General features: G+C 49.5%; 11 protein-coding genes across 11 annotated transcripts; 5 read left to right on the top strand and 6 right to left on the bottom strand.

Moving 5' to 3' along the window:
• Positions 1–571: 571 nt before the first annotated feature.
• On the bottom strand, positions 572–1,305 carry COCVIDRAFT_28053 (hypothetical protein; the record flags this gene model as incomplete). The annotated part of the gene is made up of 2 exons (XM_014699522.1): positions 572–1,202; positions 1,256–1,305. The coding sequence occupies 2 exons, from the start codon at positions 1,303–1,305 to the stop codon at positions 572–574; spliced, it is 681 nt and encodes a 226-aa protein (XP_014555008.1).
• Positions 1,306–1,565: 260 nt separating this feature from the next.
• COCVIDRAFT_103542 (hypothetical protein) lies at positions 1,566–2,093 on the bottom strand (the record flags this gene model as incomplete). The annotated part of the gene is made up of 1 exon (XM_014699523.1): positions 1,566–2,093. A coding segment is annotated over one exon (528 nt), but the record flags the coding sequence as incomplete, so codon positions are not given.
• A 216-nt stretch (positions 2,094–2,309) lies between these two features.
• Positions 2,310–3,509, bottom strand: COCVIDRAFT_39217 (hypothetical protein; the record flags this gene model as incomplete). The annotated part of the gene is made up of 3 exons (XM_014699524.1): positions 2,310–2,454; positions 2,507–2,844; positions 2,901–3,509. The coding sequence occupies 3 exons, from the start codon at positions 3,507–3,509 to the stop codon at positions 2,310–2,312; spliced, it is 1,092 nt and encodes a 363-aa protein (XP_014555010.1).
• Positions 3,510–4,161: 652 nt separating this feature from the next.
• Positions 4,162–5,379, bottom strand: COCVIDRAFT_39218 (hypothetical protein; the record flags this gene model as incomplete). Its single annotated transcript, XM_014699525.1, has 1 exon — positions 4,162–5,379. One exon carries the CDS (start codon positions 5,377–5,379, stop codon positions 4,162–4,164), a length of 1,218 nt encoding a protein of 405 aa, XP_014555011.1.
• Positions 5,380–5,584: 205 nt separating this feature from the next.
• On the top strand, positions 5,585–6,074 carry COCVIDRAFT_39219 (hypothetical protein; the record flags this gene model as incomplete). Its single annotated transcript, XM_014699526.1, has 3 exons — positions 5,585–5,742; positions 5,814–5,966; positions 6,026–6,074. The coding sequence occupies 3 exons, from the start codon at positions 5,585–5,587 to the stop codon at positions 6,072–6,074; spliced, it is 360 nt and encodes a 119-aa protein (XP_014555012.1).
• Positions 6,075–6,145: 71 nt separating this feature from the next.
• COCVIDRAFT_103545 (hypothetical protein) lies at positions 6,146–6,337 on the top strand (the record flags this gene model as incomplete). The annotated part of the gene is made up of 1 exon (XM_014699527.1): positions 6,146–6,337. A coding segment is annotated over one exon (192 nt), but the record flags the coding sequence as incomplete, so codon positions are not given.
• A 2,213-nt stretch (positions 6,338–8,550) lies between these two features.
• COCVIDRAFT_103646 (hypothetical protein) lies at positions 8,551–8,823 on the top strand (the record flags this gene model as incomplete). The annotated part of the gene is made up of 1 exon (XM_014699528.1): positions 8,551–8,823. A coding segment is annotated over one exon (273 nt), but the record flags the coding sequence as incomplete, so codon positions are not given.
• A 285-nt stretch (positions 8,824–9,108) lies between these two features.
• Positions 9,109–9,276, top strand: COCVIDRAFT_103466 (hypothetical protein; the record flags this gene model as incomplete). Its single annotated transcript, XM_014699529.1, has 1 exon — positions 9,109–9,276. The coding sequence occupies one exon, from the start codon at positions 9,109–9,111 to the stop codon at positions 9,274–9,276; it is 168 nt and encodes a 55-aa protein (XP_014555015.1).
• A 723-nt stretch (positions 9,277–9,999) lies between these two features.
• On the bottom strand, positions 10,000–10,170 carry COCVIDRAFT_103638 (hypothetical protein; the record flags this gene model as incomplete). Its single annotated transcript, XM_014699530.1, has 1 exon — positions 10,000–10,170. A coding segment is annotated over one exon (171 nt), but the record flags the coding sequence as incomplete, so codon positions are not given.
• A 528-nt stretch (positions 10,171–10,698) lies between these two features.
• COCVIDRAFT_28057 (hypothetical protein) lies at positions 10,699–11,179 on the bottom strand (the record flags this gene model as incomplete). The annotated part of the gene is made up of 2 exons (XM_014699531.1): positions 10,699–11,109; positions 11,168–11,179. 2 exons carry the CDS (start codon positions 11,177–11,179, stop codon positions 10,699–10,701), a joined length of 423 nt encoding a protein of 140 aa, XP_014555017.1.
• Positions 11,180–11,718: 539 nt separating this feature from the next.
• On the top strand, positions 11,719–12,928 carry COCVIDRAFT_39221 (hypothetical protein; the record flags this gene model as incomplete). The annotated part of the gene is made up of 3 exons (XM_014699532.1): positions 11,719–11,742; positions 11,844–12,266; positions 12,323–12,928. 3 exons carry the CDS (start codon positions 11,719–11,721, stop codon positions 12,926–12,928), a joined length of 1,053 nt encoding a protein of 350 aa, XP_014555018.1.
• Positions 12,929–13,074: the final 146 nt, after the last annotated feature.

The raw sequence follows: 13,074 nt of genomic DNA on the forward strand, positions 1-13,074 counted from the left end.
GCTACGATACGAGTGCACATGATAAACAAGTATGATGTAATGATTCATATAGCACTTTGTTGAACCCAGGAATGATTGTGCCAAGTATGTACGGCAAGCCCTCCCTCATTCATTCCATTTACTTGAAACTCAAGGACGATACGCAATCTTGCTTCCGAGTACCACATCTATGGAGAACCAAAGATTGCGAGACCATGTAAAGTGATGCTACTACAAAATCTTTCCATTGCATAGTCTTCAGTTAAGAGGAGAAGATACACGTGAATCTCTTCATGTTACACGTGTTGGTTGTCGAAGAAGATGTAATCAGCGCGTATGCACCTCCGTTGAAAATTCTTCCTACACTTCGTTCGAGTAAATTTCTTCTTTGGTCCTTGTCATCCATTCGTCGGAAACTTCATCGAAGGACATTATATCTACCGATTTGTTCAGTCTGTCCATCAAAACTAGAAGAAAAATAGTTGGGCAGGCCTCCCATGTGGTCTGAAAAGCAGCTCTCGTCATGATGTGCCAGGACAACATCGATCACAAGCTTCCGAATCTCATCGCAGCAATTTTGCTCCATGAAAGCCTAGTCTACGCTTTCCATGCCAAACAGTGCGTTCGACTTGTCGAAAACTGCATGTGTAACCTCCAATTTGAATAGAGCGTCTTTGAAGGCGTTGGCAACGGCCCACAGTTTGAGCAAGATGAGATTGAAAAGATCGGTTCTCTTTAAGATCACTGCCGGAATTTCAAATGTAGATGCGTATACCCAGTCCATGTAAATCTGCACAACCTCGGCATCGATTTTAGTCTCTGCGTCCAGATTGGAGAGGGGTGAGTCTGTCTTCCAGCTGACGCGGCACATTGGACAGTTTGCTGGTGAATTCTTTCTCCTAGCGGTTCTTCTATAGTTCTTCCAGGTCTCCATACATGATTCATGGAAATTTTCGCCGCATTCGGTGCAGAAGGAGATGTCTTTGACGACGGGATCGAGGGTATCGGTGCAGATGCAACATTGGTCAGTTGGGGACGTGGGTTTGCAATATTTTTGGAGACGGTCTCTGAAGCATCTTGAGGTCTTGCATATGCGATCTAAATTGTAGGAGCTGATCAGCTTGAGGCTGATATTCTGGCGTGATGGAGTTTGAGTACCTTCGTGGACACTGAAGCATCGTTTTATATTGGAAACCTTGAAGTGAACAATCCTGTTGCCGACACTTGCAGATATCAGCATCCGATTGATCTGCGGTAGAAGAATCAATGATAATACCTGATTAATTCCAGCTTTCTGGAAGCGCCTTGGGACCTGGTAGGCGCCATATTTGTAGGTGGAAATGCCGTCAATGATGACAGCGGGGAGTGGAAAGAAACAAGGTATGTGATGTGGGAAAAGCTATAGCCAAACCGACGGTGTGAAAGTGAGACCTTTAGTAGATCGTTTTGTACTGGTGAACCGAGATTCCCGGTGAGAGCATTGTATGAAGACCACAGGAGCACATTACTACTTTCAGGTTGTGCCAAGACACTAGGCTGGTACGACGAGTGATCACGGTGAATCGGGTTCCTTTTTTTCCAATTTACTAGGTTGAAACATCTTTCATAGCTTCTTGTAAACCTTCGGCATCGCCATCCGCAAGCCATGTGCCCATGTTGCAATCGCTCATAAAACCTATGCTGCATTCTCGGAGGGCACAAGTAATGTAGGCTGAATCGAAACAGTTGTTTTCAAACTCTGCAAAAGAAGACAACCGTTCAGTAACTGCAGAATTTCCAGAATCAGCATCCTGAAGTATGTGTGTCACTTTCCAAGCCCCAAGTAGCTTCAAGTTGTAGTCGTCGACTCCATGAACAAAAGCTTTGCTGATTGAACCTCCTATCTTCTCTGTTGCACGGCAGCTCTTGCAAGGACTGTCTCGGTGGGTGATAGCGGAAGGTATTGCGATCATGATGAACGCATAATACCAGTGGTGATAACAATCGAGGTTATGAAGCCAACGCGCCGTCGTAACAAAAGCAGGTTGCAATGAGGAGGATCTCGCAATGGTCGCATGCGTTGAGAGAGTGCTACACAATAGATGAGAATCAAGAGCATCAACAACGATACGCACGTGCTGATCCAGCCAAAGTTGATGAATGGTAAGTGAAACATTTCATCGGGTATCTCATAGTTCCTGCCTCACGTGATCAGTGAAACAAGGTCGAACTTCCGCAATTCTTGCATAGCCATGGAAGACTCTTTCGGTTTTCATGCGCCGGGTCAAGATGCTGCCAGTATGAGGATCACACCAGGCATCATGCTGAGTAAAGACAAGTCGAAGCGAGGTTCAGACACCAATGTACCAAAGTTCGACACCCAGGACCTCAAATTTCTTGCCCTCGTCGCTGAGTGGTTCATTTCCAAATGTTGGACATGTGTCTGACACACCGTTCTCGAGATTGTCATCTAGCCACAGGCCGTAGTGGCCATCACTGCGATACTGTCAATATTGTCGTTCCCAAAGGATAGCAAATGTCAGCTTACCCTCCACCAACACTAAGATAGCTATGTTCGCAGAAAATCATGTAGTCATTCACTCCACTATAGGGGAATGCCTTGAATCTGATCCTCTCTGGTGTACTTGCACCACTTCTGGTCGCCTGACCATTCTCTGATAGGGCTAACTTATCGGCTTTTGTCTTTGGTGATGATATGGTTGTCATGCGAACAGCATTGGTTGTATCTTCTGAGGGAGGTGGTGGGAGATTCAATTGCAGATCTGGGAGACCAGCAAGAACGTGAGCGCGCCAGAGAAAGCATTCGCCGTTGCCATAAAACGACGAAGAAGGGTGGGGTGCGTCTGAGAGATAGGCACCGAAGGTCTGTGGCAACATATCAGTACTGTTTTTTTTTACTCGAGGAAGGCTGGGCGACTTACGCCTCCACTACCATCTCTGACCACAAGCACGAAGCCGCCTCTCCTCCCCCGGTATTCGTCAGCCTCTTTGTAAAGAGTCGCCAAGCTCACACCATTCTGCTCCAGGCTGTACGTCAGGCTCCATTCATCTACGAGTTGTAGCCTTGGCGGCAGGAGCAGCCTAATTTCTTCTGCCAGCGCTTTGCTTAGGAGCTTGCCATTTTCTCGCATTCCACTTCTCCACCCCTTTAAACTGAGCGGTGTCAACGGCGGCGGTTGGAAAGGGCTCGCTATGCGGTGTGTGGGTTGGAAGACGGCGTTCATGTCTGCGGAATCGGAGGAGACGAGGCTCGCGAGGGAGTGGGAGAGGGCAGAAGCAGTGGACTGCAGCTGTGCTGGTAGCCTGCCTATGCTGTTTCGGTTGCTGTTGCTGTCGGATTTTGAGTGAGGTCCTGGATTGGGACTGGATTCGGTGTTCAATCGCCGCAGGATGCCTGAGACGGCATATGAGACTGGGTATGTGAAGTAGGACGAGGAGCGATTTGGCGTGGCGCGATTTGGTGGCGGTGATGTTTGGGAGGATGAGGAGCGCAAGGGTGGAGACGACGGGGTTTCTTGTGCATGTGACATGACTGGCGGGTAGCAGCAATTGTAGCAGTGTGCCTGGATTAATGTGGGTCAAGTGTTGGAAGTGGTGTGCTGGGGTGGGCGTAGGTCAGAGCAGCTGTGACGTTGCGGAAAACTAGTGGGCTGACGGCTGTCTGGAGCCTCACACGGTATGCAAGGGGAGTGCGTGTTACATAAGCATCGTCTTGGAATGGGCTGATACATGTTTGGGGGCTACGCTGGAAGCCAGTGACAGCGAGCTACGATACGGGGATGCATGCTCAATGGTTGCGCGCCTCTCTGCTTCCTTGATGTGTAGGCGTGAGAGCGCGCTAGTACGGCGGTGGAAAGCTTGGTTCCCGCTACCCGCTAAGGCTGACCTTGAGCCGTCCATGGGGAATCGGCACAACCTTTGCATTGCATGCGGCCATTGGATACAAATGGCTAAGCCCGGAATCGCGGAAAGCCATGCTTCAGAGAAACACTGTCACTCCCTCACTTGATAGAGAATTCGGCATTGGGGACCCGGCCATGTTGCCCCCGCTTCTGCCAGCATGCAGTGCAATTAATACACCACTTTGCCTTGACTACTACCTCTGTTGGCCCCCAGATGTGTGCTAATCAATCCTGTCTATTCGCAACACCATGGCAGGTGACTTTATCCAATAGAGTATCCTTATGTAGCTTTGGCGGGTTCTGTCATAAGTTGCTCGTTCACTGCTTCTGCCTCTTCCGCCGCATCCGCATCCGCATCCGCAAGCTCACAATCTCCAGCATCTTTCCCGTCGTCTTCAGCAGCCCCTGCTTCCTCTCCGTTCTCCATGTCACTCTTCAACTTGGCGCCTTTTCGCTCTGGCATAACAGCCATGAAAGCCTTGCCCCAATCCCCAAACTCCATCCATTTGAGCATAATCTCCAAGACGTGATTCGTGACCAGGACTTGTCGACTCTTCATTTCCAAATATTGGCCAATAGGTAGTTTTGCCGTCTTGATACCACGACTGACAGCTCGCTTGTGGCAGACGCCTTTGTGCCGGTTCTTATCCACTAGACCCCCAATAATGTAGGTACTATTTGGCTTGAGATGTGTTAAGATCTCGTCCGACTCAGATGAAAGATAGACAATCTCTCCTTCCTCTGCATCTTCCGTGCTTTCTTGTTCACCAGACTTATCCGCTTCTTGAGACGTCTTCAATGCGCCGGCCACCTCCCCTCCTTCCGGCCCACTCATCCATTCTTTCGCCTTCTCCGCCACTTCCACAAAGTCTTCTTCAAAGAATCGGAAGCCTTTCCAGCTGGTATATTGCTTTGCGAGAATACCATCGAAACGCTCCTTCATCTTGCCTCCAAAGCTACTTAATGCTAAATGCGCTCTGAAGTCTGCCTTTCGGTTGTCGCTGTAGCATCTCGTAATCTGCAACCCCAAGCTCTTAAGTTCATTGTCAAACATGAGCTCCTCAAAGTCGCAGTCGAAGATGACAGTGATGGGTACTTGCTTTCCAGGTCCTGCTGAATGCCTGGGAGGACGTGCCGGTAGCAGCCTTGGTTTGTTGCCATTTTCGTCTACGGGCATCTGTGCCAAAGCCTCTCTTCGCCGCTCTTTCTTTTCTTTGACCTTCTCTTTTCGCTTCAATTTACGATCTTCTCGCCCCGCTTCCCAGCGTTCATGCCGCCGTTGCTTCTTGAGTTGGTTCTTCGATAACTTTGGCTCTCCAATTTCCTTCTCAGTAACTGTCTCAATTGAAGATTCAGCGCTGCCAACTGTTCCCTCATTCTCGGTGTTCGTGAAGACATGATCTGTGGGTGTCGTGACTGCGGGTGCATCTTTGATAATTTCATCACCACTTGCAAAGTCCAACTTGCGCATCTTTGCAGGCCGCTCCTCTGAATCCATCTTTTTGCAGTTTTTAGTGAATGGTTGAAAATCTGTCGAAAAGACGCTCACCCACTCATCGTCGACAAAATTATGCTCGCTCACATCTTAGCGCGCCAAGCCACGCCCTGGTCATGGCAGTGTCCCGAGCTGGAACCTCAGTTGACGTCTCCGCATTCACGATACCCTTCCAACACCAATTGAACCACGAACACAACCGCCCATCATGCCGCAGGATATGCCGCCACAGGGCGGCTACAGCCCCGTCCAGTACAAGCGCAACTTGCCTGTTCGAGGCTTCCGTCCCGCCGCATACATTATCGGAACCGCGGCACTCATGACATACGGATTCTGGAGGGTTGGCCAGGGTATCAGGGAGCACAAGTACGCGGCATTCCCCTCAAAAGATAGATTGGCGATTTCATCGCTCGGGACTAAATGCTGACATCTGACAGCGAACTCGCGCGCGAGAAGATGTGGGCGCGGATACACCTTATCCCAGCACTACAAGCAGAGGAAGACCGTGACCAAGTGCGAAGATATCTGGCCGACAAGGCAAGGGAGAAGGAACTATTGGGAACAGAGACAAAAGTCTATAACAGCGACAGGTATGTATCGAACGGACCTGTGATGCTTGCACGAGCATTGACTAACTGCGCGGATACAGATTTGTTCGACCTACATTTGCCATCACACCCGAGTACGAGAGCAAATAGGGACCGGAGTATCGCTGTACATATCATGATGAAATTAATGGTCTCTGTCCAGCTTGATATTCATCATCTCTTTAGAGGCAAGCCGAGAATACATTTATTCGCTCAAGGACTTGATGTTCGTACACGGACCTAGATGTGAACATGGGAATTTCGTCATCGCAGAGATCCAGTTGCTCAAATGCTATGGCTGTGGAACAGCTGTGGCTTTGATGGTGATGCTGAGTGTTGGACCATCTGCGACAGGCTTGTGTATTTTCTGCTGAGCTGAATTGCACTTTGCAGATCTTCTGTATTGACGAACGGCAGTTCACGCAACAACTTAACCACTTCAACGCGCTGCTCTGAGCAAGTGGTGCGATACACTACAAAATCTCCGTCTGTTCTCCCCTGTCTCACCATATCAACCATGCGCTCTCTTTCAATTTCATCTGTACAATATCATGTCACATTGATTTACCTCGGGAAGATAGTGCGGTGTTATGTCTGACTAGACTGTTCACAAAATCTTTCGCCGCTTCTAAAGACACAGTGTTCGCGCCCATATTGACTTACATTCATCCCACAGCGACTACTAGTGATGTCATTTTCACTCATGTTGAGGATGACCAGGAAATCATCATAGCCAAGGGAACTGATGCCTTTTGAATTGACTGTTCCACTCGCTACCTTGGCTCGCCACCAATACAGCGTCGGCATATCTTCCTCGCAGCCATACCCAAATCCTCATGTCTACTTATACACGTTGCAACCGTTGGCCATGGACAACGCTGCACTCATTGATTGACTCGGTAAATTGATAGTGCTTGCATATATGAGATTGCGCATTATATCCTCAACTGCAATTTTGGGTCGAGTAACGGAGCATTTTGCCTGTAAAATAATTCTGATTAAGCCGGAGGCCTTGACATACCTCCTACAAAATATTCATAATTTGATTAAGATACGCAGAATCTATTCCGACATGACGCGCGAAGTCTGGAATAATAGTTAGTGCTCGATTATAATGGAAAGTGATACATATCATTCCAACTGGATGGCGTTTTCAGATGATCAGAAGTATGGAGGCCGACCGTCAACGCAGATATGCATAGATAGGGCAAAAGGCAAACGGGGGCTGTTGCATTGGCCAGCCTTAGCTTGGGAGGTGGTAACGGTGTATTTGGTAATGCAAAGGGCCTGCACAAGTCGCTTGAGAGCGTACGAGATTTTAACTGATGCTGCATTATGATTATTTCCAATACGTTGCTTTGAGTAAATGCACTAAAGAAAATGTGGTTGGCTTGCCATGTGCCAGCATATGGTGTCCTATGAAAGGTGACGCAATGTGTCCTGGCCTACAACCATCAGCGTATTGGAAATGAAGGCTTTGCAGTCACGGCATCGATCCAACCCAGGGGCTTCCACTTCGGCTTCGTGTATTTTTTCAGGAGAGTTTCACTTTGGAACCTCGGTACAGTATCTACGTATTGCTGTACCAATAATATAGCTTGCTAATGGACGTATACTCATTGATCAGTCGTCGGCTGTGGTGGCATCATAGGCAGCAACTCAGCGACCCATAATCGCACTGAGAACACGTAGCGTCGCATAGCGTACGCATGCGTATAAATATCATGTTCCTCGCATGTCCATCTGTTTAATATGATCTTTCATATCTTATCCCTTCAACCTCCTCTCTATTACACATCTCTTCTGGCAATTATGCCGCCCTTCTCTTTCTACCTGTTATTGACGTAGCCTACCCTCGAGCGGCCAAATCTATCGTATCAACAGCCGATCTTAGTCGGCATAGATTTCAACGCAATAGTTGTTTTCTACAATATACAACACTGGATACCTTTCTGGCTATATGATATTTACCTTTATCTATTACCGGGCTTCTGTTACACTGGATACCTGTCTGGAAGTTGCTTTATGGCGACCATTCGCTCCAGCAAAACATACCAACCAGTTACAACTTGGAGAATCCCAGCACGGCTACGCGACCCTTTTCGATAACGCAGAAGCATACGCAGCTATGCATATATGGATGTCCATAAATTCGCCATATCTTCTGTCCGTCTCTCTCATCTCATCACTGCAGCACAATCATTCAAACTTGATCTCGAAGTACCTCCCATCAACACCATGACGAAATTGTATTCTTGGCTCTTATCCCATTTCTCTTTCTATCTTATATCGATGAAGACCACCAATTCCCCACATACTACGATGGCTTCCTTTAATCCTCCACCTAAAAAGATCCACGACGACATGGAGAGGTGGATCATGGATAGGTTCGACAGACTAGAAGCTGGCCCAGACTCTACTGGCCTAATTTATCTGAGTGATACATAGTATATATTAAGGAGGCTATCAGAATCAGGACTTGAGCCGGAAACTCGCCGGTGGCTTCAAGAAGACATCGACCACCCCCTCCAGGCTATGAACGCTATATATCAAACCGATCGGCAGAGGAACTTCGCTGAGAGGCTGTGGTCGGAGGAGAGCAAAGAATAGATGGGCATGGTGCTTTGGTTCTATGGCAAAGAGCTGGGTGTTCGCTAGGAGTATAAGGATGAGAATGGCGTCGCAGACATGTCGTTCAGATTGGTGCGAGACGGTGTCGATAGACAGAGTCAGAGACTTTTATCTGCTGCACCTATTGGTTCCCATGAAGACCAGCGGGCGCAAGGGCAGTTGCACTGCTTTTACCAACGACATGGACGCACTCGACATTCATGCATTCAACACGATAACAATACTTTAGGTGGAGGGATCTAGTAAAGAAAGTCGCGAACAGCTTTGCCAAAATATAGTATATATTAAGGAGACTTGTAGGTGGCTGGAACAAAACATCACTGGTATAACAAAGCCCATCACTATATGAAACCCGACGAAGGCGCAGAAGAGGTTTGGGAACAGGCTTTGGAGCAAAGAGAGCCAGGCATGAATGAGGGCGACGCTGTATGTCATCCGAGAATATCTGGACGGTTGGCAGGAATGAGCCGGAGGAAGTTGCATGATATGCTGCGGCCATTCTGGTGGAGCAGATATGTCGTTCGAATCGGCGTGTGACGGTGTCGATGGACAGAGTTGGAGACTGTTGTCATCTGCTATACCTATTAATTTCCATAGGCCAGACTCTACTAGCCTGATCGATCTGAAAAGTCTCCGGCGAATGGACGAGTGCGCATTCGCCGGATACTTCTCAAGTCGATAAGGCTAGTAGAGTTCAGGCTTGCTTCTACTCTATCGAAGCTATCGATTATCTACCTCCATATATCTCTGAGGATTCCTTAAGATAGTTCATACAAAAAAAGCTATTGTATGATTTGGAGATATAGTTGTCTCCATTAATAGTTAAAAAGATACAAATAAAGGTCAGAAATAGAAAAGAAAGATCAATATTATTATGAGCTGATCTAATGAAGTATCATGTGGACGGGTGAGTGGAATGCTGGGCTACAATATAAGTCTCAAGTGTAGATGTTCGTAATATATTATTACCATAATCGATCCACAGAAGGGATGACAAGAGAGAAGAGAGGGGAATGATGCCAGCGAAGTTCATCATGATGGAATACCATATCATTAGTCAAGCATAGTGTATGCTTATTCATGCAGCTTCGCTGAGCCGGTCTTAGATAGATTGCTTGCTCCAACGCCTAAAGCTTTCCTGGATTGACGCCCCAACCATGCAAAGTGCCCAATGGTTGCAGACTCATCAGGCGTATCTGGTGGTAAGCGAGTCTTTGGCAAACAATTTCCAACTTGTCGCACACGATATCTTAAGTTTTAGAGCCTGATGGTAGAGCTTCGAACCAAGCCTGACAGAGCGCATATCCGATGAGTACTTGTTGTCGATGAAAGCTTCGACCAAATTATTCCCGAATGTAAATAGCATATGGGACAGAACAGTGACCCAACTCTTGTTTTCATGTTTTCACCACATGTTTGCCACTAAGCGGCGAGCGGGTGAGTACTCGGGGATACCCGTGTACATGATGGTGGATGTACTGACGCTTGGTTCCCAACGATTGCCAGTGTTACCGATGGGTCTCGCCTCGACAAGAGCATCTACGACGGCATTCTTGAAGCCATTGTCCATGAGTTTTCATCGAGGAGATCGACGATGCGAGACGAGAACAGTGGCTGGGACGAGATTTGCTCCAGGGCTTTTTCAAAGAATTTTGAACTTTTGCGAAGCCTAGCTAAGTGGGCTGTATATTGTTCTTGAGTGGTTACAACACTGATTATGACACTGTCGAACATGCTAGAAAAGGGCTGGTGGTATGGATGTTGTATGCAAATGTTCAGCTCACTTAGAAGCAGCCTTCCGCAGAATGCGCCCATACTGTGACTTGGGGTTGGTAGACATATTCTCGGTCTGTGTTGGATAGAGTGTCCAGAAACGGAGTTGAAAGAGGCGATCGGCTGCTTGGAAAAGGCTGAGCAATAATAGAAGAAGATCAATGCAGGAATGAGCCAAGTCCGGGTCCAGGGAAGGTGAGAGTGAAGGTAAAGGTAAAGGGGAAGGGGAAGAGATGGCGACCAACTTTGGCCGTGACCGTAGCCAGGCCAGCACCTCTTCCGTCTCTTGTATTGTTGTACAGTATAGTAGTACAGTGGCTGCTCGTTAGTCTCATGACCATCGAATCTTGTTCTTCCACTGGTCGACCTTGGACTGCCACCATGTCTTGTTGGGGGCGCGGTCGATTTCTTCCATCAACTTCGTGTAGTGCTCGGGAGCGGACGTCGGCTTGAACATGGCCGGTGACAGGGCATATTTTGTGGTATATCTGTTCTCGAGCAACGAGTAGAGGGCGTTTACTTGGGCCTGCTCGAGTTTGGGATTTGGTGGGGGTGAAGAAGTGGCTGGAGCTGTGGCTGAGGCTGCTGGCGACTGTGGCTTGGGGGCGTCATCGGAGGGAGGAGTGATGGGCTGCACACCAAAAGGCTGGCCGTGGTGCTCAATTGCGCGGGTGAAGGGCAGGTTTGGGCGCAGGGCATCCTTTGGCCAGAGAGTGAGGAGGCGCGTGTATTGCTTTGCTATCTTGAAATGAAACGATGAGCTGTGGGCACGTGACGGCGTTGGAAGAAGGTTTGCTTACTGTTGTTGTCATGGTTGTGTGTGTGTGTGTGTGTGTGTGAAAGAGAGAGAGAGAGGGAGGGAGATAGAGAGTGATTGAAAGATGCAGTACAGTAGCAGTCCAGTCAATGTGTGTGTATGTCGGGGTGGGTGAATGTCAAAGAAGATCAAAGACCATGGCCAAGAGTGCAAATCCTGTCATCGATGATGCTTTCTCTCTCTAGCACAAGCAGCCGGGGTCGGGAGCAGCGGGTCTGTGCGGACAGAGAGAGGGGGGGCGTGGCGCAGCACCCGCACTTCCATGGCCCAGAAGAGACAAGGCAGGGCGCGGTGCATTTGAAACGCCGCCTCTCACTCTACTGCTGCGCTTGCCGCCTGACACGCCTCTGCTTTGCTTTGCTCTGCTCTGCTTTGCTTTGCCGCCCTCCGTCCACTCTCTACGCTCGCTGTCCTGCTCCTTTTCTCCTCTTCTTCCTCTGCCTGCGCCTGCCGACTCTCAACACCAGAACTGCCCCCTACGCCTCCTCATCGCTGCATCCGACCCTGCGCCACCGCGTCTGCCTGCTGCACACCATGCCCAGCCAGCGCTACGAGAGGGTATGCTCCCCTGCCTCAGGTCGTGGGGAACGCATCGTGCCACTGCGCAAACCTCCCCCGACTCGTTGCTCTCACGACACCCAAACTAACACAGGCCTCAGGTAGCCGCCCAGGACGAAGACGACTCTCACGCATCGTCGACATCGGCCCAGCAGTGGCCCCCGGCCTCGCCACCACCCTCCTTTCACTCGCGCGCATCATCCCCCAATGGAACCACACGACGCCTCTTAGCACAGGACCCGGCACCCACGGATGAAGACCGCACTCTCGCAGACACATTTGATTCCGACTCAGACGACGACGACGATGACAATGGCGACGATCGACAGCGCTTGATGCGGGGAAACCCCCGAAGCGAGGACGAGCCTCCAGCCCCCGGCATCCAAAGACGAGTCACCGAACTGCCAGTATTCAACACACAGGCTCCCACCAGTGGCCGCGTCTACGGCGGTGGCAATGGCGGCGTGTGGGCAAATCTCAGCGCAAAGCCAACTCGGGGTGAGGATGCCGAGGAGAAGCCTCCGGTACGTCTTGTGTATCACCATCTCAATTTGTCCATCCCCCATTAACACCACTCCAGACATACGAACAAGCCGCCGCAGATGCAACACCGCCTTACTGGGAAACAACCATCCTCGCCCCCGGCACCTTTGGCGACGAAGTTTTTGTCGAGGGCCTTCCCGTAGGTTCCCTCTTCAGTTTCCTCTGGAACGCCATGATTTCCATGTCCTTCCAACTCGTCGGCTTCCTGCTTACCTACCTGCTCCACACCACCCACGCTGCAAAGAATGGTTCCCGTGCTGGTCTTGGCATCACACTTGTGCAGTTTGGCTTCGGTTTCCGCTCTGCAGTACTCAACCCCAGCAACGGCAGCAACGACAACCCAGGCCAAGGCTTCAACGGCGGCGTTCCAAGCGATCCAAACTCGCACGACTTTGACCCGGACAAGGTCAGCACGGGCGGCTCTGCCGGCACTGGTGGTGACTCGACGCCTGCGTCAAGTGCCATTACCGGCAGCGATTGGGTAGCCTATGGCCTAATGATTGTTGGCTGGTTCATTTTGATCAAGAGTGTGTCAGACTTCATTCGCGCCAGGCGGCACGAACAGCTGGTTCTCCAGTCTCCAGATCGTGGCTTGGGTGTTGCTGTAGTTGCCGAGGGGGAAAGTCCAGAGCGCAGTGTATAGAACCTTTCTATTTCTCGCTCTTCTTTTTTTTCACTATCTCTCCATATGACATATAGCCTCTGATTGGCAAACTATTTCCCCTTTATTGTCTTGTCACGCCCACTCAGAGACTCTCCCTCTCTCACACATACATACACAGCGTATTC

The sequence above is a fragment of the Bipolaris victoriae genome, assembly GCF_000527765.1.
Source record: "Bipolaris victoriae FI3 unplaced genomic scaffold scaffold_61, whole genome shotgun sequence".
NCBI classification, from domain to species: Eukaryota; Fungi; Ascomycota; class Dothideomycetes; order Pleosporales; family Pleosporaceae; genus Bipolaris; species Bipolaris victoriae.